This window comes from Polyergus mexicanus, unplaced genomic scaffold (assembly GCF_030449975.1).
Source record: "Polyergus mexicanus isolate NDT 795.1 unplaced genomic scaffold, iyPolMexi1.0 SCAF_13, whole genome shotgun sequence".
Taxonomy (NCBI): Eukaryota; Metazoa; Arthropoda; class Insecta; order Hymenoptera; family Formicidae; genus Polyergus; species Polyergus mexicanus.
In genome coordinates, this window is record NW_027223333.1 from 5,282,148 (window position 1) to 5,308,085 (window position 25,938).

Sequence of the window (25,938 nt, forward strand, 5' to 3'; positions counted from 1 at the left end):
GAACTGGGACAGCAAAATGCACGTGGCCTTAAATAAAAACTATCATATGCGATATAAATCTGAAAGTCTCTGTTTCTCTCTCTCTCTCTCTTTCTTTCTTTTCCTCTCTTCTGCGTTTTATCGTTGTCTCTATTCGAACGGCGACCCCTGATCCTATACAAACAGAGTATTATATATACGTCTACTTAGGTTAACAGAGGCTTACGGGCCACTTAACACGTTACATGATTGTGCACAATTACACGAGGAGTCAAGGATTAAGGTAGGAGAGGATGATAGTACACTGGTTTGCGACTTTTTTCCATAATGTAAAAAGCCTTGGGTTTGCCATTTCCGGGGAAATTTTTATGGATGCTGGTAGAACCCGTCTTTGTAAAAATTGGCGCATAATATGACATGGCAGCTTTCTTTCGATGCTTCTTCATCTTCGGCACAGTATTTTTCGAGCCGTGGAAATCATTGGTGAGATGGATCCTATGTACGCTTAAATCGTCCAGTCTATACAACTTGTTGTCAAAGTCGTCACTATTCTTCTCTGTCAATTTGAATTTGGTATTGTTGTCTGGATAGGTAAGCCTTTTGTCGTTATTTCTGACGTGTTTTGTCGTCAGTGGCTTTTGGTAAGAGTGAAGCTTATCATCGCCAACATGATACTCGTTGTTCTTGCCAGTCGTATCGAAAGGATAAAATTTATTCATTATAATTTTCGTGGAGGACGTTTTCTGCCGTTTCTTCGTATCGTCCAATCTCTTCCTCGCCTGATCCATTAATTGATTCAGTTGGAGACGCTTTTTCTCCGTCACTTTTTTGACGACCGGTAAATTCCAATGATAAATCTTGGCAGGTTTACCGTTTCCTTGAAAACCAACCGGAAAGCTCGGGCCAGTCTTGGTCACTTTATCATCGTTGACGGATTTGTGAGGCTTCGTAATAGTGTAGTACGGAGGACTAGCCGGAAGCTTCACGATGTAAATGTGACTGTCGCGGTGACCGTGACGACGACTGTAAGGTTGATGTATACGCGTTTGCGAGCTAAGTCCCGGTGGCTCAGGCCCAGCTAACCGCTTCTTGTGATGACCGTCGGGTATTTGAAGAGGCGCAAGCCCGAGTCGGTTCAGGATAGCCGCGTTGCTCGTATGGACTGTCTCGAAATCGGATGTATTTTCCGCGGAAATAGTTGCCGTAGCGAGATTGCTGGAGAACACTAGCAGGAAGCCACTTAAAAGTAATAATCTAAAACAAAAATTACATTACCATATGATTATTATGTAGATGTAGATCATTCACATATACATATGTAAATAATAATATAATAATAATAATAATTTATTTTAATAATAATTATAATAATTATTGTAATTATAATATATATATATATATATCAAATATATAATTATATACGCACAATTTATATGAATATTATAAATAGTTTTCTCATATACGTGATTCATACATTAAAATAATAATAGATTTAAGTTCACAATATAGATAGTAACGGACCAAGTCAAAGATCATTATCACCTGTTATAAACGTAAAGATTTTAAGATTGCGACAATTATCGCTTATTCGGAAGAATTGTGTGAACAAGATTGTGTGAACGACGTAGCGTTTGCGCTCGAGTCTCAAGATCTAGATGAAGAAAAGGTAAAGTTACAAGTCGAGGGACGATTCATCATGAGTCATGACTGCCACATCGCACGGAACCAACGGAAGAAGTCGCCTAACCATGACCCTGAGCAGTGGTGGTATGTATGTACAAGAAATTCAAGGGAAGGAACGTAAAGTCTAATCCTTCAACCATCTGGTTGTTCTGGTTTTATATCGAAAAAATAATACAATTCAGAAATTTCAGAGCGAGCGTACAAAGTGATGACTGTCTGTCAAGAAGGAATCTAGAAATTTTATGAGGCGAGGAATCTAAAATATTGCGAGAATAAATAAGTGCCAATTCGCTCCGCGTTTACGAACAGTATATTGTGTTTGCTGGTGAACTGCGCGATAAGTAATCCTTTCTTATTTAATTGCCTGCTACATCCAGAATAAAGCACGTTAATTATCTCGCATTTCTCTTATATTTTTACGATAAGATGTGTGCCTTTAATGAAATAAACGGCGTTTCAACATTCACGATTGAACTTGATTGAATTGATTAAATGAAAAAAAAAAAAAAATGTCGAGAAGTTCTCTATAACTCTACGATAAAATGTATGTAGATTATTATAACGAAATGAGATCTTTTTCTAGAGATTCGAAGAATTGAAAAAAAGAAATTTCTACACTAAAGATATTATGAGATGCTGCAGAATTTTATGTATAATTATAAACAACGCATTTGCGTCTTAGAAATAATGAAGTATTCGCTTGTTCGATGATCGACTGTGTTTGGTAAGTCACAATGTCCATCGGTCCTGAAAGTTGGAACGTCCATCATCATGCAATAACCGTAAATTAATATGCCAGCCAAGCATCTCCCTCGTGAAATTATTCCTCCATCCAGCGAGATACTTGACGTGGTTATTCATAACGACGCGACGCTCGTGTATCCGGGAAAGAAGCTGGAAGAACGAATGAGAAAGGAAGAGAAAGAAAGTTATGTTGCTTCCAAGTAATAATCGAGCGTTTTTTTTTACAACTCGATATTACAAATAATTATAAAATATGAAGAAATGAGAAGAAAGAGATTCTCATGCATAATATATACAAATCATTTTACTTGCAATTGTCAAATAATCGAACGAGAGTAGAATAAAGAATTTTCTGAAAATTGTAAACATTCAAAGGAATATGTTTATTGGGCTATATATATATATATGTCCGAATACGATGCATAGAAAGCAAATAGTCAAATTACTGCTGTACGAATAATGTTTTATAACCTATACAGCACCGCAAGTCTGCAACAACATTGCAGCAACATTTTTCTGCAAGATTGCAACATTGCAGAAACATTACGAAATGTTGCTGCAGCGTTGTTATGATATTGCAGCAACAGTAAAATGTCCGCCTACAAAAATATTGCAATATAATATTGCAGCAATATAGCAATATAATATATTGTATATGCAATAATGCTTTATGTATATTTATCGACATAATATCTTTAACATATGAAAAAAATAATAAGAAATTAGGCATATAAGAATCAGGATTTAGTGTGTATATAGATTTTCTGTATTATAATAATAACGAAATTATAAATTGTAAATTTTTCGGTACACATTTGACTTCCTTCAGTGACAAAGAATATCTAAGAGAAATAAGAAAAAACTCAATTTGCAATTTTGTAAATTCACAATCTCTATATCCGAAATATTCAGATATCCGGATGCAAAAAGATTGTGGTGGATTTACGAATACAAGTTTTTTCACATCTCTCTTGTCTTCATATAATCTCAAAATTTATTTATTAAAATCTGAAATATCTTGCATGTTAAAAAATGATCATTAAATTTTTGATTTTATATAAGAATAAAAACTATTAAAAGAATTCTTAGTCCAATGTCTGAGTCCCTTGTGTTGGGGTTATTATAATACAATTTAAGCTAATAAAAATAGTTATTATATCTTTAATCTTATTAGTCGCTCTTTGTAAACTTTATATAATCATCGTGACTAAAAATTAAATGCGTGATAGATAGCGCAATATGCGCCGCAAAGCGGTAAACGAATGAACTAGCGATTATCGAATACTTTCTTTGGAATATTTTTGGAATGTTGCTGTAACATTACTAAAGTTATATTGTAAAATAATGTCTTTGTAATATTTCTGCAACATTAAACTACAATATGCAATGTTGCAATATTGCAGCAATGTTGTTGCAAGCTTTAGTGCTGTAGGGGAAAATATACAGTGTTAATAGGCGAGTTATCATTGTCTTTTCGACCTAAAAATGTACTGACCGAGATGTAGTAGCGTAAATAAATGTCTCAAGACCACGCCTTTTTACTCATTAAGATTCTAATCGAGGCACAGTTATGCGTTGACTGTAAGATCATTATGTGCGATTACATTTAAAATTACATTGCAATTAACAATCTTTTAGCAAAATAATTGTTAAAATTTTTTAGTTTTTTTTTAGTGAAAACTAAATACATATATATTATGTTCTAATATAAAATACACTACATTTATATAATTTTTTTTATATTTAAGTTATAATTATTTTTAATAAGTTATAAAAATATATTTACATTAAAAATAATTATAACGATAAAAGATGAGATGAATATATAAAACAAAAGAGAGGATAGATAAACAAAAATTTGCGACACATTTTTCCAATAATTTTATTTATTATCCCGCGTCCAAGAACACGAAAACATGTATATTTGAGAGAAATAACAGTAGGAAGGTAGACGCGCAGCAGCTTGAAAGAACGCGGAAGAGAATTCGAAGAGGAGAGTTCGAATTAGCCTGACGAGGGAAGAGCTCGAGAAGTGTGAAGAGGAGGAATAAAAGAGGAGCGAAAAGTAGCCGCGGAGTGCGAGCACGTGCATGCGCATGCAGGTAGGTAGGTATGCGTGAGAAAAGCTCACAGTTGGAAACCCAAGGTGGATATATATCGGTGGAGAGACGGAAAGGTATAACGCCTGGTTGGAATGAAGGATGGGAAGGAATACCAACGTTAACGTGATCGCGATGACTGGAGATTAATCTTCATGATCATCCTCGTCGCGTCGGTGTGAAGTGTCCACCTCTCGGCTTAACTCGATTTAACGATGGATATCGAATCATTTGACTCTCGAGAAATCTTGTTAGATCGTTTATATTGCTCTAACTACGTCAACCCTCGCAGGTCTCATATTTTGTGAATGCACGTGACTCGTGTGTGTGTAAAGTACATTGACCCGTTTGTTTGACTGTACACACAAGGGGTATTCCAATATTTATCGAGAGCCTCTACTTTATCTATGATCTGCGACGAGCGTTTTTGAGAGACACGTCTTGGAGGTGTGAAAAGTACTTTTCAAAACAAGTTGTTGGAACGGTTATATGTTCATGCATCACTATGTTTCGCGTATATTTATTATATATTTACTAGCGCCTATAAAGCTTTGGATTGACTATATATCCCAGTTGTCGAGTTCATGTGAATATGGCCAGATGCATCGCAAGAATGTTTGTATATGTGTGAACAGATTATGACGCTTTATGCAGGAAATGTACGGGATAGAGAAAAGTTTCTATTATAATATTACTCTCATCGATATAAAATGTAACAAAATTGTTTACAATTCAGGCAAAAATTGTTTTTCGAATTTTCTCGACCTTTACAGCATAATTTATATATTATTTATCGCAATATTTTATAATTTAAATTATATTACGAAGAAATAAATGCAGGTAAAATGTCACAATTAAATAGATAAACTAGAAATGCATACAGATTTAGATTAGTTTTCCGTGACAATTTTTTATACAAGTTCGATAGATATGAATAAAAAAACAAGTCAATCATTAAATTAATATAAATTCTTATCTCCAAGTTTTATCCGAACGATAAGTTCTCTTGTATAGCGTGAGAACTTATATGTAAAAAGAAAAAAAAAAGAAAGGTGACTGTGTAAGTATAATCATAGTGAATAGCTATGCGTGTCGAAAAATCCAGTTCATCGACATGAACGGAACCATTTATTGATTTACATATAACGCGACTATATACAATACATAAAACCGCGACATACTGCATAGGGTTGCACGAGATACCAAGACTAGTTTTTGTCTTGTCTTGATCTTGTCTTGAAATTCAAGACAAGATCGAGACAAGATTTTAAATTAATTATCAAGACGATACCAAAACAAATTATCAAGATTCTTGATCTTATCGAGAAGTCTTGGTTTTTAAAAAAAGTTATCTAATTGTTCCCGATCTCTGAACGGAGATTTTAATTAATATGGAAATAGAGGCGAGAAAGACAAAAAATTTTATTTATTGTTAGTAAATAAAAACATTTATAAATTTAAAAACTTTAAAAAATTTAAATTTGAAGAGTCTGCGCATCATTATCATTACATACTTTAATGTGACATAAAAATAGCGCAAATTAGTTACTTTATATTACTTAATTTATAAAGTTTAATTTCAATACTTACGTGTAAAAATATATCTATCGCTTTTTGTTTTTTGACAATATTTTATCTTTCATTGCTTTTAATCCAAATAAATCTTCATACGCTTTTTTATGATCTTTCTACAAATGTTTTTTTAATCCAGTAGTGTTACTATTTTTCATTTTTATTTCTTCAGTCACATTTTCTTTTTGACATAAACGTACGCCGATTTTTTCATTGTTTCTTGTTTCATACTTAAAATAAGTTTTCTATGTGCATTGTTTAACTGCACTTACTTCCGAACTTTCATTATCACTTTCGGAAATGTTTGCATGTTCAGCAGAAGAACTTGGTTTAGTTTTTAGACTGCGTCTGCGCAATCGAGACGTGAGCATACGCAGTAAAGAACAAACGAAAATCGTGCTCGGCGCTTCGGATAACAGAAGAAATCAGATATACTTACTATTTTCTGTTTTTTATCAAGCTGACGAATAATTTAATGTTAAATAAAAACTGTTAATAAAAATCAAGGCAAGACAAGACAAGACAAGATCTTTGATACAAAAATCCTCTCAAGACCAAGACAAGATTAAAATTTTCAAGACCAATACAATATTTTTGCGAATATTGTCTTGTCTTGGGTCTCGTGCAACCCTAATACTGCATTTCATTTGCGTCGCGTTGGTTCTGGTTCATTTTAATATTGCCTTTGATAATGTAGTTTTATTGGAACTCGACACGAGAGATTTCGAATCACGCTTTTAAATTCGCCCATTATTACTTATTGAATTTTTCATTCTATGTTCAAACTTTAATTGATTTTTCGACTTTGAAATCATTTAAGGGTTACTCAAAAATCATGATCGTAACGATATGTGTCAAGATCAAGATTGTCGGGAGGGAATATATTAATGTAAAGATTTATCCAATTTAATATTTAGTATTAATACCAATCTTAAGATTATGTATTTTCTTGCTTTTGACATTTAAATATTCTCGAGACGGAATGCAAATGAGCAATAGGTACAAGAATCCTGGACGAAAAGAAAGAAGAGAAGAAACAAGAAACATTGCTGACAATAAAGAAAATTAGTATTACAAGGTTTCAAAATTTGTTTTATGCATCCTAAAACTAATTTAATTAATTAAACAAATAAACAAATAAACGATAAATTAATACACGCAAACAAAAATCAGCGAAAGGCAACGAATCCGCAGCGATAGTTATCAAAATGACATCATCGATTCCGTACTGCACCAACCAGCTTACATATATGTACTAGTACTCTCTCTCTCTCACGGCTCATTAAATCCACAAGCCATCGCGAAGAAACATGACATTAGTGGGCAGACTTACATGAAGGAGAGAGAAAGAGAGAGAGAGAGAAACCTAGAGAGAACCGTGAAAAAACTTGGACGACTGCATGCTCGCGCAGGCATGTTCTTAAGTTCCAAGCGGATCTTGAATGGAAGAAGCACGGAAGTAATGAAGGACGTGCTTTTTGTCGTGGTCACACCGAGAGCAACGGGCGCGAGGAGGTTGTTCAGTAAACGTATTAGCGTTGAACGACTCTCGTTAGAAAGCGCTGTAATAACTCTACTACTCTCGTAATCAAAGACGTAGCCTTAATCATCGCCATCAACACGCGCTACGCTTTATTATCGCGGAGTTAATTCAACACGACTGTTAAAGCTCGTATGCGTTACTAATTAATCTGTAGATTCGATTTTCTCCGCTCCATTCCGGTCAGTAATTTTCGATCCGCGTTCGCGAACTGAGATATACGATTAACACGCATAAGTTTCAGTAAAAGAATCAAGAAAATTATCAGGGTGCAAACGGAGTTTCTATTCTAACAAGTTATTCTCATTTTAAGCGATTGTAAGGAAGAGAATGCAAACTTTTGCATAAATAAATAATTTTTATCAATGTTCCGATTTCGTAACACAACCCTGATATTTGTAACAAATTTTTCCAGAATTATTGTATTAACAAAAAATATCAATTAATAAATTTTCATCATTAATAACATTTCGGGAAGACTACAGAAAAACTAGCATAAAAGAATGAGCGTAAAAACGTTTGTCTCTCGATCGTGAATAAAACGGAAAAAAACAAAAACAGACATGAGAGATGGAAAAAGATACCTTTGCGATGCGTTTTTCGTATTTACATTGTCCGTTGTATTTACATTGTATAAATTTACCAACGCGTCGTATTCTCTTGGAAAATATTGCGTGTATGGATCCATATATATTGCAACAGATAATCTCAAGAGAAGACTATAGTATCAATTATCGCAGACTTAGACGTAAGAAACTTAATACATAGCTTAATTAATTTAACTAATTAAATAATAAAATATAATTAATTTAATCACTCAATAAATTTTTTACTAATAAGGAAAATTCTTTCTTGAATTCTTCATTTCTATTGCACTAGTGCTCGAGGTTAAAAGTCCGAAATATAAATTAAATAATCAATAAAAATAAATATTTTTTACAGCGAAATAAATCGTCTTAAGAATTGAAAGAAAATTTCAAAGGATTCAGGTATACGGTTAAAGGTATACCGCTAACAAATATTTCGATATCGCAAACTTGTTTAAGAGGATCATTAAATTATTGCATAAACATTAAAATATAAAAAGAAACTCATATTTTTTAATATAAAGGCAAGTTATTTGTTCAAGCTTCGTATAAATTACGTTATGCCTCGCATACTTTCGTCCGTGCACGAAGAAACCTCTAAAAGTATCTAAAGATATTCAAGTAATCGTACCTTGCAAGGGTTTAAAATATTGCGTCAAATGTCGAGTATAGATTTATGGCTTCAAAGAATTAATTACCAAAGTTGAAGGGAGATTATAAAGGAGTCAGATTTAAAATTACTCCAGAAAAATCATTAAACTCCTGTTACGATAATACAATTGTTTGATTACTTCAAATCAATTTTTTTTCGCTATTTAATAGATTAACAAAGAAACAAAAAAAAAGAAAGAAACAAAAAAAAAGCTTAACAAACACGAAGTAATATGACTCACACGCGAGCAAGCTTTGGCTACCCTTAGGTATTGTTTCGGTCACGTAGCCCTTCAGCCGTCTGTACTATAAGAGACTCGAGAATCTCGGATACGTAATCTCGCGCATTGATCCACCGCCTCTAATGGTCGACGAAACCTGTTACTTTCCCTGACTTGAAGACGGCTAAGATTTCGCTTGCAGCGAATCCTCCGACGACCGTTTTCTGCGCCGATAGACGCACTAATTGGCGCAGTTACATGCTCGTGGATTCCACGTTAATTAACTAATTGGATTATTACGGGCGGACCATAAACATTGATGCGATCTGTCGCGATGATCGTTTTGTCGTGACATCTCGAAGCTCACGACAACTCGTTACCGTCGCTTTAACGATAATTTTTAAGAATAAAAAAGATTTTATATTTATTGGTAGACGAAGCGCAAACTCATCCTGCTAAACGGACGCTCATAGCTCTAAGATTAGAATCCTGTATAATCTGTGTAATTGGATGCTTTCCGATGCAGACCTGGACACGGAGAGCCAGATCCAGCCTCCTCGCGTGAGTAAGGGCAGCATTTGCTAACTTAAGAATTTTGCGGCAAAATTTACAAGAAAATAAAATAGCTGCTAAAAGCTACATCTTGTTTTATTTATTTGTAATTATGAATGTAGTTAATTGACGATATTAAAGACGATATAGAAATCCTCTAAATTATCTCTTGACTTCATTCGGATGTACCGCTGAATTTTAATGTAGGTTTTCTTGTCCGTTATCACGAGTTCTCTCTTATGCTTAAATAACTTTTATGAATAGTTTTAACAAAAATTGGAAATCGTTCTAGTTATTCCGTATTAGTTCGATATATTAACAATTGAGTACTAAAATTTTCAACTAAAATCTTAAGTTTTTAATATCTTTGTTTAATTCCTTTTGGTTTTTGGAATGAATAATAGCCACAAAGTTTTTTATTGAAAAAATTATGAATCTTGTAATATTAAATAATAGTTGGTATAAAAATTATAAAATATACAGATACAACAAGTATATAAAATGCGCTTTGTACAAATGCAAATGAACAATTTCGCATTTATACCCATACAGCACTGAAGCTTGCAACAACATTGTTGCAACATTGTAATATTGCATATTGCAGTTTAATGTTGCAGAAATATTGCAAAGACATTATTTTACAATATAACTTTAGCAATGTTACAGCAACATTCCGAAAATATTACAAAAAAAGTATTCAATAATCGCTAGTTCATTCGTTTACCACTAAGCGGCGCATGTTGCGCTATCTATACCGCATTTAATTTTTAATCATGATGATTATATAAAGTTTACAAAGAGCGGCTAGTAAGATTAAAAAGATACAATAACTATTTTTGTTAATTTAGGTCGTATGATATGACCATAATACAGGGGCTCACATATTGGACTAAGAATTCTTTTAATAGTTTCCATTCTTATATAAAATCAAAAATTTGATAATAATTTTCTAATATGCAAGATACTTCAGATTTTAATAAATAAATTTTTAGATTATATAAAGACAAGAGAGATGTGAAAAAACTCGTTGTATGCGTAAATTCACCACAATCTTTTTGCATCCGGATATCTGAATATTTCGAATAGAAAGAAATTGTGAATTTACGCAATTGCAAATTGAGTTTTTTCTTATTTCTCTTAGATATTCTCTGTCACTGAAGGAAGTCGAATGTGTACTGAAAAATTTACATTTTATAAATTCGTTATTATTATAATACAGAAAAACTACCATATATACACGCTAGATCCTGACTCTTATAGGCCTAATTTCTTATTATTTTTTTCATATGTTAAGGATATTATGTCGATAAATATACATAAAGCATTATTGCATATATATTATATTGCTATGTTGCTGCAATATTATATTGCAATATTTCTGTAGGCGGACATTTTACTGTTGCTGCAATATCATAACAACGTTGCAGCAACATTTCGCAATGTTTCTGCAATATTGCAATCTTGCAGAAAAATGTTGCTGCAATGTTATTGCAATCTTGCGGTGCTGTATGGGTATTGATTAAGAGAAATACTACATGCAACTATAGCAATTATCATTATAAAAGAATGTGTCCGCGACATACATATACAGTGCAACATTGTACCTATGTATCGGAAACGTGATGAATATAAAAAACTGTTTTAACGGGTTTCTTATATGTCGACCCTGATCATATGAGGAAGCGCAAACGATCTCGAGAATCTCGTTCTCACGAGCAGCCATTTCCCATTCTGCTCAAGCTTCCTGTTCGTATGCAGGTGCAATCGCATTCTTTTGATCATTGCGCGAGGAACTACGTAATATCAAAAATGCTTAAGCTAAAATATAAACGTCTAGAAATCGAATATTTGCTAATTTATTAAGAAAGGAGGATTGATCATTTTTGATAGATTTCAGGTTCAATTTTTTAATATTAAAATTTTTGATTGATTTATCAAAATTGATCAAAATTATACTTTTCAAGCATGTCTATTGTAGACAACTGTTCCTTCAATGGTATTGAAAAGTATAAGAAACGAACTTAAAAGAATTTTTGGTCGGATTGACAATGAGTTCTGATGACTAGTAAATTTTTCGCAGAACTATTATATTATTTTAGAAAAAAAAAAAAAATACCACGCGCACATGGTATTGAAAAGTAATTCCCTTAGGACGGAAATTCAGAATAGAAAAAAAAAGTTTGCCCATCGGGCTATAGTGCACTTGGAACAATAAAAGAAACAAGAATATATTTGCCTAGAACAGCGCAAGAGCCATTGGTGGTTCAGTCATGCACGTGTTCATTGATAGATTGAAAGAAGAAACACAAAGGAATTCTATTGTTAACCGGAAGAATAGGTTTCTGCTCACATTCTTAGTACAAGAAACAGTCATCAAACGATGGATAATCTTAGAATACTCGCGTAGCTAATTTTAAAAAAATAATACAAGATTAATTTTACTATTATAATCGGTTATCTTTTTTCCACAATTTAAATTAATTTAATGAAAATTTTATTTCAGACTATTCAGAATATTCAAGAAATTCTTTATATTATAATTAAAGATACGAAATAAAAGTTAATTTTTAAGTATTTTGCGTGTAACTATATCTCTCAAAGATATTAATTATATCGAGAGCAGAAAAATAAATAATTTTTTTTTAAATTTTTATTTTATAGTAAAAAATTCTTTGACGATAGCAATGTTGCATAAACAGCAAAAAGATTGTATGAAAAATTTGTATATTTTGCGATCGTTAATCGATAGTACCAAGTAGTGGAAACGGTGGAAGAGAAGAAAGCAGCGATAAAACGAAACTATGTAGTCTCGAACTAAGAAGAGGCTAACAACAAGCCATAAAGAGACGAGAATATATAAGGATGGAGTCTGAACTCGCACGAAGCAGCTAGCCACGTCTGAAACATCCGCTCGCAATATTTTTCCTTTCTCCCCAATACCATACTTTTTTTCCTTTGCCATCTCCTCCATTTGTTCTAAAATTCTTCTTGCCTCCTTTCCTCTTTTTTTTCTGTAGACTTCCTACCGCGGGATTTAACTCGCGCTCCAATCGAGCCACGATCGGCACGAAAAAGAAGAGAGGAAGATCTTTTGACCGGTGAATCGTCTGTGTGATTCTGACCGATTCTGGTTAGCTGAATTGTTATCATTTAAATTGCCAAATACATTTGATTCAAAATATTTTACTTCAGTAATCAATGTGTATTATTTCCAGGGTTGGGAAAGTTACTTTATAAAAGTAACTCGTAACCGTTACCGTTATTTTTTCTAAAAAGTAACTCGTTACCGTTACTCGTTACTAATTTTAAAAAGTAACTCGTTACCGTTACAGTTACTAAAAAGTAACGAGTCGTTACAATTTCCGTTACTTTTTTACAATACAAACTAATAAATTATTTTGCATAAGAAAAACTTTTAAAAAATTGTAAGCAAAATTTCATTCAAGGTTTATTACAAAATAAATGATTAAATTTTATCGAAATTCTTTATTAATTTTTAATAAAATTTGTTGCTCCATAGTATCATCATTTAAATGCCCTCTTTGTGGTGTTAATACAGAGCCACCGATGCTAAACATTCTTTCTACAGATGCACTGCTTGGAAGAGCTGTATTATATTTAATAAAAAGTTTTTTAAGTTTTGGATAGTCGTTTAACATTTCTATATTACAATTATTTGATTTTAAAAACCGTTGCAATTCTTCTTGTTTAGATTCATTTTGCACCGTTTTTTGCTCAAAAATGAAAAAATCATCGTGATCGTCAGATTTTCCAGCTTTTGAAGAATTTTCAGTCGATCGGATTCCCAATAAATCCTCCAAGTAATTTTCAGCGCGTTTTCTTTTTTCTCCGGTTAACCAGTTTAACTTAAATTTTGGATGTAAACATGCTGCTATTATTAATTCTTTTGTCTCAAATATTGTAAGAAATCTAAAATCAAATATAGTAAATTAAGCGACATTGTTTGTTTTATTGAAATTAATACTTTTGAATCAATAGTTTAAAATAAAATAATATTTTTTAATTAAATCCTTATTTAAAATTAAATAACATATGTATTAATCAAATTAATAAGTTACCTTTTATTTAAACCTTGCTGAATAGCTTCAACTAATGAATGGCAATCTATAAGGTCAGATTTATTGAGATTTTCTAATTTTCGTTGCAAGGTACTTAGAACTGGTAGTAAATGAGATTACAACATAATAAGAATGCTAATTGATCGATTTGCTTACGGCTTTACGGTTAAGATAAAAATTTTATCACGCACAATAGCAAAAATAATATCTTAAATAAATCAAAAAATTTGAAAAAAGTAACGATAAAAGTAACTCTTAAATTCGTTACTCGTTACCGAAAAATGTAACGAAGTTACTTTTTCCGTTACAAATAAAATTTGTAACGCCATTACCGTTACAGTTACCGAAAAAAAGTAACTGTAACGGTAACGGCGTTACAAGTAACGCGTTACTTCCCAACCCTGATTATTTCATATAAATCTATACGTTAAAAGATTTGCGCGATAGTATGAGCAGCATGATGAGTAAACGAACAAAGTTTACACTATTGCCTTTACAGTATTAATTTTGATAATTAAATCGGATAGACAAAAAACATCGTAAAATTTTAGAAAAATCTGTCGAGTATTTATGTTTTACAGACACGCACAATCTATAATTGCTCGATCAAAAATCCGTACAATGCCTGAAGGTTCCAGATTCAGACTGTTAATTCCGCACTAGACCAAACCCTATCATTACGTATCTTCGGCAGTAAACTTTGATTATACGTTTCGTGCGAACGTTGAGGGGGAAAATTCGAAAAAGCGTAAAAAGAAAAAGAACGCGAGATCACGCCGAGAGACGCCGTTATCACCGATAATTCAAGATATAAAGGCTTTAAGGAAAATGAGATCGTTTCTTTTTAGCGTCAAATTTTTCTAATATTGGTGCAAGTTTAAGCTATAAAGAATTTATGGAAATAAAACTTTCCTCTTTTCTCTTCACTTTTTTGCCGATAAATCTCATCAGTCTCATGAAATCTTTAGATATACTTTTATCATAATTATATCGTAAATTGTACTGTACGTTCTTCGTAATTGTACCGTAAATTTAAAGAGAGTTTAATTTAGTATTTATAAATTAGTATATATTTAGAAACAGGTCAATATAAAGGGCATAATTACAAGAACATTGTGGCATTGAAGCAAAACGGCGGAAATAATTTCATTTCCGTAATTACTTAGTAAAAGATTCAAGAGCATACAAAATAAAAATGAATATAAAATGGAGTTGAGTTAAATTTTACACAAGATAATACGAAACGAGAGCATATTTTCAAGTAATTACATCAATGCCGTACCATTTAATTACTTCAAGTTACTGTGATATACTAAATTATAATAAATACACGTCTTTAGTGTGTTTCATCTACATATATTTAATTTATATGTAGATTTTAAAATTAATAAATAAATCGAGAGATTTTTTTATGTTTAAACAAATACGATACCAATTTGTGTTATATATTAGGTGTACAACTTTGCTTCCGCCGTTTTTTTCCGAAATTCGAGGCTTTATTGTAAAAAACTGGTTATACATTTATGATTCAAAGTATTGTCCACTCCCAATGATCGTGCCAATTCTTTTTGACTTTGACTCGAGTCTTCATTAAGTAATGCCTCCAATTCTGCATCTTCGAAAACCTTCTCTCTTCCACCGCTATGCCGGTCTTCGACGTGAAAATCACCGTTCTTGAAGCGTTGAAACCACTCACGACACGTTCTTTCACTAATAGCGGCTTCACCATAAGTATTTGAGAGCATTCGATGAGCCTCAGCCGCAGATTTCTTCATATTGAAGCAGAAAATTAAAACCTCCCGCAAATGACGAGAATTTGGCTCGTAAACTGACATTTTCAATCGAGAATAACTTTATAATGTAGACACAAATCGACTAATGTTTCTATGGGGTTATGTTGACAGATGCCCAAGTTTATCGCATGACGTCTATGATCTATTTATTTCGACCACTACTTACCGCTAAAGCCATCTATAGGAAAACGGCGGAAGCAAAGTTGTACACCTAATATATTAGAAATTTTCTAAAAAGGGTATGATTTAAAAATTCAAATACAAATTTATTAATTACTTTTTATATTTTTGTTTTGTTTTATCTCTACGAGCTTTAATTTTTTTCTCGTCCAATAACTATTCGAGAAAAAAGTCCATGTATAAAATCAAATATAAATATACATAATTATATAAAATATGTCCATATATATATATGTTTTCTTTCCCTTGTATTATCTCTGTACATATTTACAGGAAAATAATAAAAAAATAAGTACAAAAATAATTTTTGCGTCGTTTTTTTTAGGAAAAGTAAAAGTTGAAGAATTGGGAACTAATCGCCCTTATACATACAATTTTATATAAATTTATATATATCATACGCAAAAGAAAGAAAACATATACTATATGTATATGAACATATTTTATATATAATTATATGTATCTATATTTGATTATATATATAAATTTTTTTCCGGGTACAAATTAACTATTATAAACCTATTGCGATTATATGGAAACAAATTACCAAAGAGCAAGATAGATAATTTTAAGGTAGAAAAAATGTTAGCGGTTAATCGATAACATGGCGTGCTATCTCTTCCATCATTTTGCGATCAATTAAGTTCTATTACCTGTAATTCAGGAACACAAGTTAACAGTACTGTCACAGAGGATGATTCGTCAATCATGGTTCAACAATCTCGTGAGAGATGTACCAGAGTATCTATCAAATAGCTTTAATGGCCATAGTGCCATGCAAACGAGCGCGTGCGAGTCGAGAGTCATGCATACGCATAATACTTGAATGCGCGCACATGCTTGTATCGAGAATGATCGTCCGGCAACGATCGACGCTTATTAAATCAGTGTCAACAATCGAGATTTAAATAATTTCGTATTACATTTAACGACAATTTATCTTTTTAAAGTACAACAATCACGTTTTCGATAAAGTTATTGATCACGATTAAATATATATGTATATTTCAACGAGAAGTATTATAACTACATTTTTTTTAAATAAATTATACACGGAAAAAAATGTATTGTTTAAAAAAAAATCAGATCTTGCATTAATTCGAATATAATTTCGACTTTTATAGAGAAATATGTATTTCTTACAATATATTCTATTTTCGGGGGGGGGGGGGGGGAAATTATTATAGAAATAAATTTTTGAAAAGTCACAATGTGTTTTTTCATTCATCATCGATTCATCTTGTGTGCGTATTAATTTTTTATTATTTTTTAAAAACTACAAACACTAGCAATATATGTATATTATTATGTATTCGAAAAGATTTAAAATTTAAAATATACACGCGCAATAAGAGAACGAAATTTGCGCAAAATTTTTGTGAATCTAAACAATTCCATTTCAACCGAAAATGTTTATATCGTTGAATAAAAATTTACTCACAATCAGTCATTTACCACATCGCTTCGCTTTGTGACTGTTGAAATATTCACGAGTAGTGAATCAGCCGAACGAGCATATCCGATGTACATACTCCGAACAAATCCCAGACTCCGCTTCTTCCCTCCCATTTATATCGGCTCTTTGACCTCAGCACCATTCTGCATAACGGTGCATCGGCCTGGACGTTTGCCTATTATGTCACTATATTCATATAAGGATAAATCGCTAGTACATACCGTAAGGATTCTCGATCTAGATAAAAGTTTGTTGAATTTCTTGGAAGCGACGCGCAATCAATCTTTGTACGATATATTGCGGAGCGAGAAAAAATACATCGTGCCTTTTGGTTTGATGAGATCTCAACCGTTTCATGAAGAACACGGGCAACGAATGAGAGACATTGAATTGCACATATTTCGCTTTTTCCTTCGAGGCAGAAGCACAGATATTAAAAATCAGACAATAATAAAATAATTGATGCAATAATGATTTATAATAATTTAATTTAATGCTAGAATGTTTCTTGCGAAGAATCACCCACGCACCATCACAACCTCACATACATATAATAGAGCATTGCCATTTCAGGATTCAATACGCGTATATCGGTAAAGTGTCAACATATCATTGTATATTCACCGGCATAGGTACAAGTCTGCAATTATTTCTAAATACGTAGGAGTATCATTTTTTCCCCAAGTCCCTCCGGAATGTACGGTAATCCTAGCCAGTCATTTGCGATTCGTTCTGTACGAGAAGAATTCCTATATTTAAATCATCACGTTGTCCTTGTTGTCTACGAAAACTCGAGTACAGTAACGAACTTTATATAATAAAATTTTCCGATTTTAATTCTAAGACTAACATGGGAATTTTAAGATGCATTAACTGACGAGAAAAACATCTTGATTCGGAAATTTACGCGAATATATATTTGATAAATAATTCGCTATTTTTGTTTATATTCATTTTGAGGAAATAAATTTTAATTATTGATACAACTATATTTTAAAATCACTATAAATCTTTCAGTAAAAAAAAAAAAAAAAAAAATTTCTCTGTAAAATTTTGTATACCTCGTCTTTTGTTTGTATATCTCTTCTTTCGTTCGGATAATAAAACGGGAAAATATATAGTTCAGTTTCGGGAATTTATTTTACCATATTAAAGTGAATTCTCTCAAGTAAGAGACAAAGATAGGAAAGATAGGACTGTTAAAGATGATATACTATATATCAATATTATGTCACATTTAACAGTTATCGACGAATAGCTATTCGATTTTTATGTATCGAAAAGAGTAGGGTTGCACGAGACCCAAGACAAGACAATATTCGCAAAAATATTGTATTGGTCTTGAAAATTTTAATCTTGTCTTGGTCTTGAGAGGATTTTTGTATCAAAGATCTTGTCTTGTCTTGTCTTGTCTTGCCTTGCCTTGATTTTTATTAACAGTTTTTATTTAACACTAAATTATTCGTCAGCTTGATAAAAAACAGAAAATAGTAAGTATATCTGATTTCTTCTGTTATCCGAAGCGCCGAGCACGATTTTCGTTTGTTCTTTACTGCGTATGCTCACGTCTCGATTGTGCAGACGCAGTCTAAAAACTAAACCAAGTTCTTCTGCTGAACATGCAAACATTTCCGAAAGTGATAACGAAAGTTCGGAAGTAAGTGCAGTTAAACAATGCACATAGAAAACTTATTTTAAGTATGAAACAAGAAACAATGAAAAAATCGGCGTATGTTTATTATGTCAAAAAGAAAATGTAACTAAAGAAATAAAAATGAAAAATAGTAACACTACTGAATTAAAAAAACATTTGGAGAAAGATCATAAAAAAGCGTATGAAGATTTATTTGGATTAAAAGCAATGAAAAATAAAATATTGTCAGAAAAACAAAAAGCGATAGATATATTTTTAAACGTAAGTATTGAAATTAAACTTTATAAATTAAGTAATATAAAGTAATTTATTTGCGCTATTTTTATGTCACATTAAAGTGTGTAATGATAATGATGCGCAGACTCTTTAAATTTAAATTTTTTAAAGTTTTCAAATTTATAAATGTTTTTATTTACTAACAATAAATAAAATTTTTTGTCTTTCTCGCCTATTTCCATATTAATTAAAATCTCCGTTCAGAGATCGGGAACAATTAGATAACTTTTTTTAAAAACCAAGACTTCTTGATAAGATCAAGAATCTTGATAATTTGTTTTGGTATCGTCTTGATAATTAATTTAAAATCTTGTCTTGATCTTGTCTTGAAATTCAAGACAAGATCAAGACAAGACCAAAACTAGTCTTGGTATCTCGTGCAACCCTAGAAAAGAGTATAAGAAAGAAGATTAGAAGAAGAAAATGACATTAACGGTGATGACAACTATGATAAAGCAGCAACAGAAGAAGAAACATGGAAAATCCTGAAAATATGCGTGTTCGCATTATTCACGTGCCGATCAGCGCTCTCATGCTGTTAGACATGCATTTACGATCCTATTTATGTGCCTACTTGTGTACATCGCAGGCAGCACGTATATACGTACGTACGTGCCAAGCACGTAATATATCGCGTCCTAATCGAAGTGCTACCCCACGTTCTGTTCACTCCTCTTTTACTCGAGGGTCTCCTAACTCAACAAATGGACCTGCCGTCTGGAAATGGTCCCAGTCTGTTTTCTTTCTCTCTCTCTCTCTCTCTCTTCTCGTATATACACATATTCTGCGCGTATATATAAGAGCTGCATCGCATTATTTTTATGTGCATTGAGATGCACATTTCTGATACATTCATTTTTAACGATTGCAGCTGCAACCCTGTATACTCTGTATCATAGCATATGGTATCATGACATATGATTATTTTTGTTGAAAAGAAATATATACAATATATCCTAAACACAAAATAATACACTTCAATAACTCATAAAAACAGTTGATGTTAGAAAATTTTTATATATGTTACAGCAAAGATAAGAACTCCATGATTTATCCCCATAAAATTTAATGTAATATGTAAAATACATGCGCGTACCCACACACATACGGGGGATGCTTGTCAGACTTCGCTTTTACGCGGCGAGTCTTGAGTAACGTTGAAGAAATCTGACACTTTGTAATCCAAAAAAGGTCTACAATCCATTTCAATATCATATGATATGGTTAAACTTGCCGTGGAACGGATTACCATTTCATGGAGTTCAAAATACCATCTGCTATCTAAAAAAAAAAAAAAAAAACTATGGATAAATGTATTATGTTAGATAAATGTAATAAGAGAAGCAATGGAGTAGTAATAACGTCATATCAGTGCTATTCGGTGTCTTTACCCTCTCTATATTCTAAAACTTAATATGTAATTTGCATAATTTTCTCTTAACATCAACTATTTATGAGTATTGAGATCTGTTATTTTATTTGGGATACTCTGTATAATAATTATATAATTGCAATAGAAAGGAAATTTTTTCGTTCACACGCGCGCGTGTACTCTCTTTTAATATTATATTATCTTAATAAAAATAATTATATATATTTTTATGGAGAAGATATATCGTCTCTTAAATAAAAAATTTATATATATAATTTTCATGTACACCCGTTAATTTATACATACTTTTATTCACATTTCGTGATTAATCTACTCCTAAATATGTGTTCCTTTAATGAAAGAGTGTGAAGGTAATTGAAAGGGCGCACAAATGCAAATTATAGGGCATCGTGTGAAGTTTCCGTCGTTCGTGTAATGATCCGCGACGGGGATGATTATGCTCTTGACATGCAGCGCGCGTGGAAAAAAAAAAGATAAATAAACGCACTTTGCACGTTTAGAGCACGTTTACGTGGGTACGAGGCTTACGCTCTTACACACCACCTTTCTTCCTTCGCTCATTTTTCCCCCCTCGTAACGAGAGGGGCCCAGAGTCTTTTCCACCCTCTGTAGTCGAGTGACTAACACACCCGAGGTGGATGATGGTGCCTTTAACGACGATTGCCTCGTGAGGAGAGAAATGACGCGCACGAGTGTGTGTAAAAGAGTGCGTGGGCGACCCCTGACAAAAAAAAAAAAAAAAAAAAAAGGAAAAGAAATATGCACTTGTACCTCCATATGCCAAATTACACGGCCTTTCGGAAATATTCGTTGCGTCGATATAAAACGCGTTCTCTTTTTGTTGGATAATAACGGAGCCCGAAACGACACAATGTCACGCTATCTACCCGGAGGGATCTTTATATCCGCTATTTAATAAATTCCTAAAATAAATATGTGTAAAATATTTTTTATTTAAAAATAATATATAATACGCGATATTTCTTTTGCAGATTTTTCTTTTCCAAAATTCAAAAAGCTTGTTGTAACGTAAGCAAAAATATGTTACACACATGTAATGTTCAATTTTCACTCCCTTTCATTCGTTCAAGTATCAAGCCGTCAATTTATATATGTATATATATACCCATACAGCACCGAAAGATTGCAAAAACGTTGCATAGATCTTACATTGAAACATTGTAAAATTGCATAGAAGTTGCGAAATGTATCTGCAATGTTACTGCAAGCCTGCGGCAACGTTGAAATGTCCGCCCTCAGAAATATTTCAATGTAAGACTACGGTAATGTTACGGTGCAATGTATTTGTAATATTTAAATACATTGCTACAAATATGCAAAACGCTTCAAATTTAATACATAAACTTTGAGAACATATAAAGACATCCAAGAGAGATAAGAAAAAAGATTGTGAATTTACGCAATTACAACGAGTTTTTTCTCGTCTCTCTTGGATGTCTTTATATATTCTCCAAGTTTATGGGTTAAATTTAAAGCATTTTGCATATTAAAAAATTATTATCAAATTTTTGCTTTTATATAAAAATGGGAACTATTAAACAATTTTCTGTTATCTAATTAACATCGCCATTTTATAAATTATTTACAAGTTTAAGAAATTAATAATGATTAAATAATTTAATTCATAAAAATTAAAATTTTATTTATATAAATATTAAACTCCATATCTTAAGTAGACAATAAACGGATAATTTTAATTTTTTTCGTATAATTATTTGTCCGATTTCTAAACACTCAATTTAATATCTGAATTTCCTGTGTTGGGATTGTATCACACAAATTAATCTGATAAAAATAGTTATTATACCTTTAATATTACTAACCGCTTTTTGCAAGCTTTATATAACCATCGTGATTAAAACTTAAATACGGGATAGATAACGCAACGCGCGCCGCATGGTGGTAAACGAATGAAGTAGCGATTATCAAAAACTGTCTTTTGTAATGTTTTTGAAATGTTGCTGTAACATTCTCATAAAATATTACAATTCCATATTCCAATAATGTCTCAACAATATTTCATTGCAACTTGCAAGATTGTAACATTGCTGCAATGTAATTGCAATGTTCTGTGCTGTATGGGTATATATATATATTAAACTTTATTTAAGACAGAGATAGTATCTGACCACGACAGCTGATCAATGATACAATCAATAACGCAATTGGAAATGTAGTGATCGTTATGTCTTCAGCTTGCTCGCTTAAAAGTAACGCGAAGGGATTGTCTAATGATGATTTATGCATGGCGTATAATTGGAAAGCCTTGCGGCAAACAGTCTCTCGATCGGCATTCTCGTGTATTCTCATCTCTGTAGACTCCATTCGAAGTTAATATTGACCATACTCCCCAATAGACTCTGGCGCCGCCAAGTAGACATTCGACGCGTAATCTACGTAAATTCTATGGAGGCAACGTTCGCAAATATTTGCAACAGCTTCTTCGAGATTTCAGATATACGAGTCATGGGCGAGACTCTCACCTTTTTTAACATGTTACATTTAATTCTATACTCGTACAGGGTGAGCCAGAATTCGTGGTACAACCAAAAGGAGAAGATGATGCTACGCCCCAAAATAAATCGAAATAATTCGACAACTTTTCTTCGATTGAAGCTCCGTTTTCGAGAAAAATAAATTTGATAATCTATCGAGTTTAATCGAAATTCGATGAATTCGTGGTTTTTTTTTTTGTTTTTTTTTTTGTCAAACTCATTTTTCTCAAAAACAGAGTTTTAATCGAAAAAAAGTTATCAAATCGTGTCCATTTAGTTTGAAGTGTAGAATCACTTCCCTCCTAATTGTACCACGAATTTCGGTCCACCCTGTATATACGTATATATAAAACTCGCGATATAAATATGTAAAGCGATATATCTTGCAGTAAAAGCGCTTAAAAGTAGCTCGTGTAGCTGTTCCGGTGCCTAAAGCCTAAAGTAAAAGGATGAGACAGAGAGCCAGGCGCATATAAAGTCAAAAAAGAAAAATGACACGATGGGAAGGTGGGGGAGACGGGAGTGGGGTGAAGGGCGAACGAACAGGCGGAGCGACCGGAAAGTCAATATTGCCCGCGCGATATGAGACGTCAAAATTATTGCCGTATTAAAATTTAACGGATAACTCTGAAAGTATGAGTCTGGGTAAACTTACTTCATCGTGCGCGCGTGTCGTTTATGGGTTTTCAATATCCTACGCGTGTCGCGAAAAAGCGCGATAGCGGAGATTGCGACAGGATAATATACGGCGGATGTTAACACACGAGATTCTTCCAGTCGTACGAAATTTAAATTCAACGCGCCTTCTCTCCACCGTCAAATAAATAAAATGCAAATCGAATCCGCCTGGACTGCGTGCTCGAATATGGTTTATTTATTTTTGAAAAAAACCAGCAACTCGAAAAAATTTTTATCCTATAAATCTGAATCTAATAATTTCAAATCATTTAAATGCAGCGAATAAATTTGGTATATATATATATATATATATATTGTATACCAAAAAGATATTGCGAATATTTATACATGAATAGTGAGTTGATAAATATATGAAGAATGCATGTCGCGCTTTGCATTGACAATGTGTTTGAATGTGCTTTAGCAAGATATGTGATATGTATGGAGAACTTCATTCAAACTATTGACATTCACGCAAGAAAGTTCTGAAAATATTACTATCAAGTATAAAATAATACACGTAAAACTATAAAGTCGTAGGGGCTACCACATAATTCTATTTTATGGTCAGCCATTGTTAAATCGATAGATTTTATTTCACTCTCAAAAACTCTTATATAAATATCACTTTAAGCGTTCATGCGAAAGAAAGATATTTTTACGAAAAGAAAAATCTTCATTTCGAATTTTCAAATGCGTTAATGTGGAATTTTAAAAGAGATTCAACGCTTTAAACAACAAAAAGTTAAAACATAATCTTACCTAAATTCTCTGCACATATTTCTTTAGTGATGAACAAAAATAACCTTGACAATAATTGAATTGATTTTTATCCGTAAAATTTGGATTTTAATATCGATGATTATAATGTTTGCGCGAAAGTTGAGACTCACTGAATCGACGTAAATTCAACGTGAACCACACGAGCGCACGACGACGACTGGACTCCTGGACACCCACCGGCTCCGGGCAAACCGGGCACAAGTCGAACCGACACGAAGTGTGTCGATGAGCACCGAAGATGGCCGAAGCTTCATTTGAAAAGCCGATTGTATCGCGGTCTCGCCAATCTTTTATTTGTAAACTACCATATTCAAACTCTCGGATATAAGCAGGGTTGGGAAGTAACGCGTTACTTGTAACGCCGTTACCGTTACAGTTACTTTTTTTCTGTAACTGTAACGGTAATGGCGTTACAAATTTTATTTGTAACGGAAAAAGTAACTTCGTTACATTTTTCGGTAACGAGTAACGAATTTAACAGTTACTTTTATCGTTACTTTTTTCAAATTTTTTGATTTATTTAAGATATTATTCTTGCTATTGTGCGTGATAAAATTTTTATCTTAACCGTAAAGCCGTAAGCAAATCGACCAATTAGCATTTTTATTATGTTGTAAAAATGCTTGAATGTGATTGATCAACTTATGGCTCTTGCAGACCAGTGCGATGACGCGACGCGCGATATCCAATGAGAGCTTTATCTTTTCGGAAAAGCAGAGCTCTCATTTACTACCAGTTCTAAGTACCTTGCAACGAAAATTAGAAAATCTCAATAAATCTGACCTTATAGATTGCCATTCATTAGTTGAAGCTATTCAGCAAGGTTTAAATAAAAGGTAACTTATTAATTTGATTAATACATATGTTATTTAATTTTAAATAAGGATTTAATTGAAAAATATTATTTTATTTTAAACTATTGATTCAAAAGTATTAATTTCAATAAAACAAACAATGTCGCTTAATTTACTATATTTGATTTTAGATTTCTTACAATATTTGAAACATAAGAATTAATAATAGCAGCATGTTTACATCCAAAATTTAAGTTAAACTGGTTAACCGGAGAAAAAAGAAAACGTGCTGAAAATTACTTGGAGGATTTATTGGGAATCCGATCAACTGAAAATTCTCCAAAAGCTGGAAAATCTGACGATCGCGATGATTTTTTCATTTTTGAGCAAAAAACGGTGCAAAATGAATCTGAACAAGAAGAATTGCAACGGTTTTTAAAATCAAATAATTGTAATATAGAAATGTTAAACGACTATCCAAAACTTAAAAAACTTTTTATTAAATATAATACAGCTCTACCAAGCAGTGCATCTGTAGAAAGAATGTTTAGCATCGGTGGCTCTGTATTAACACCACAAAGAGGGCATTTAAATGATGATACTATGGAGCAACAAATTTTATTAAAAATTAATAAAGAATTTCGATAAAATTTAATCATTTATTTTGTAATAAACCTTGAATGAAATCTTGCTTACAATTTTTTAAAA

At 32.4% G+C, this 25,938-nt stretch overlaps 1 protein-coding gene across 1 annotated transcript; it reads right to left on the bottom strand.

Annotated features, from left to right (window-relative positions):
• On the bottom strand, positions 1–24,569 carry LOC138938825 (uncharacterized). Its single transcript, XM_070306131.1, has 2 exons — positions 24,416–24,569; positions 1–1,233 (listed from the first exon to the last, which is right to left on the bottom strand). Exons 1-2 carry the CDS (start codon positions 24,430–24,432, stop codon positions 258–260), a joined length of 993 nt encoding a protein of 330 aa, XP_070162232.1. The 5' UTR covers positions 24,433–24,569; the 3' UTR covers positions 1–257.
• Between the last annotated feature and the right edge of the window lie 1,369 nt (positions 24,570–25,938).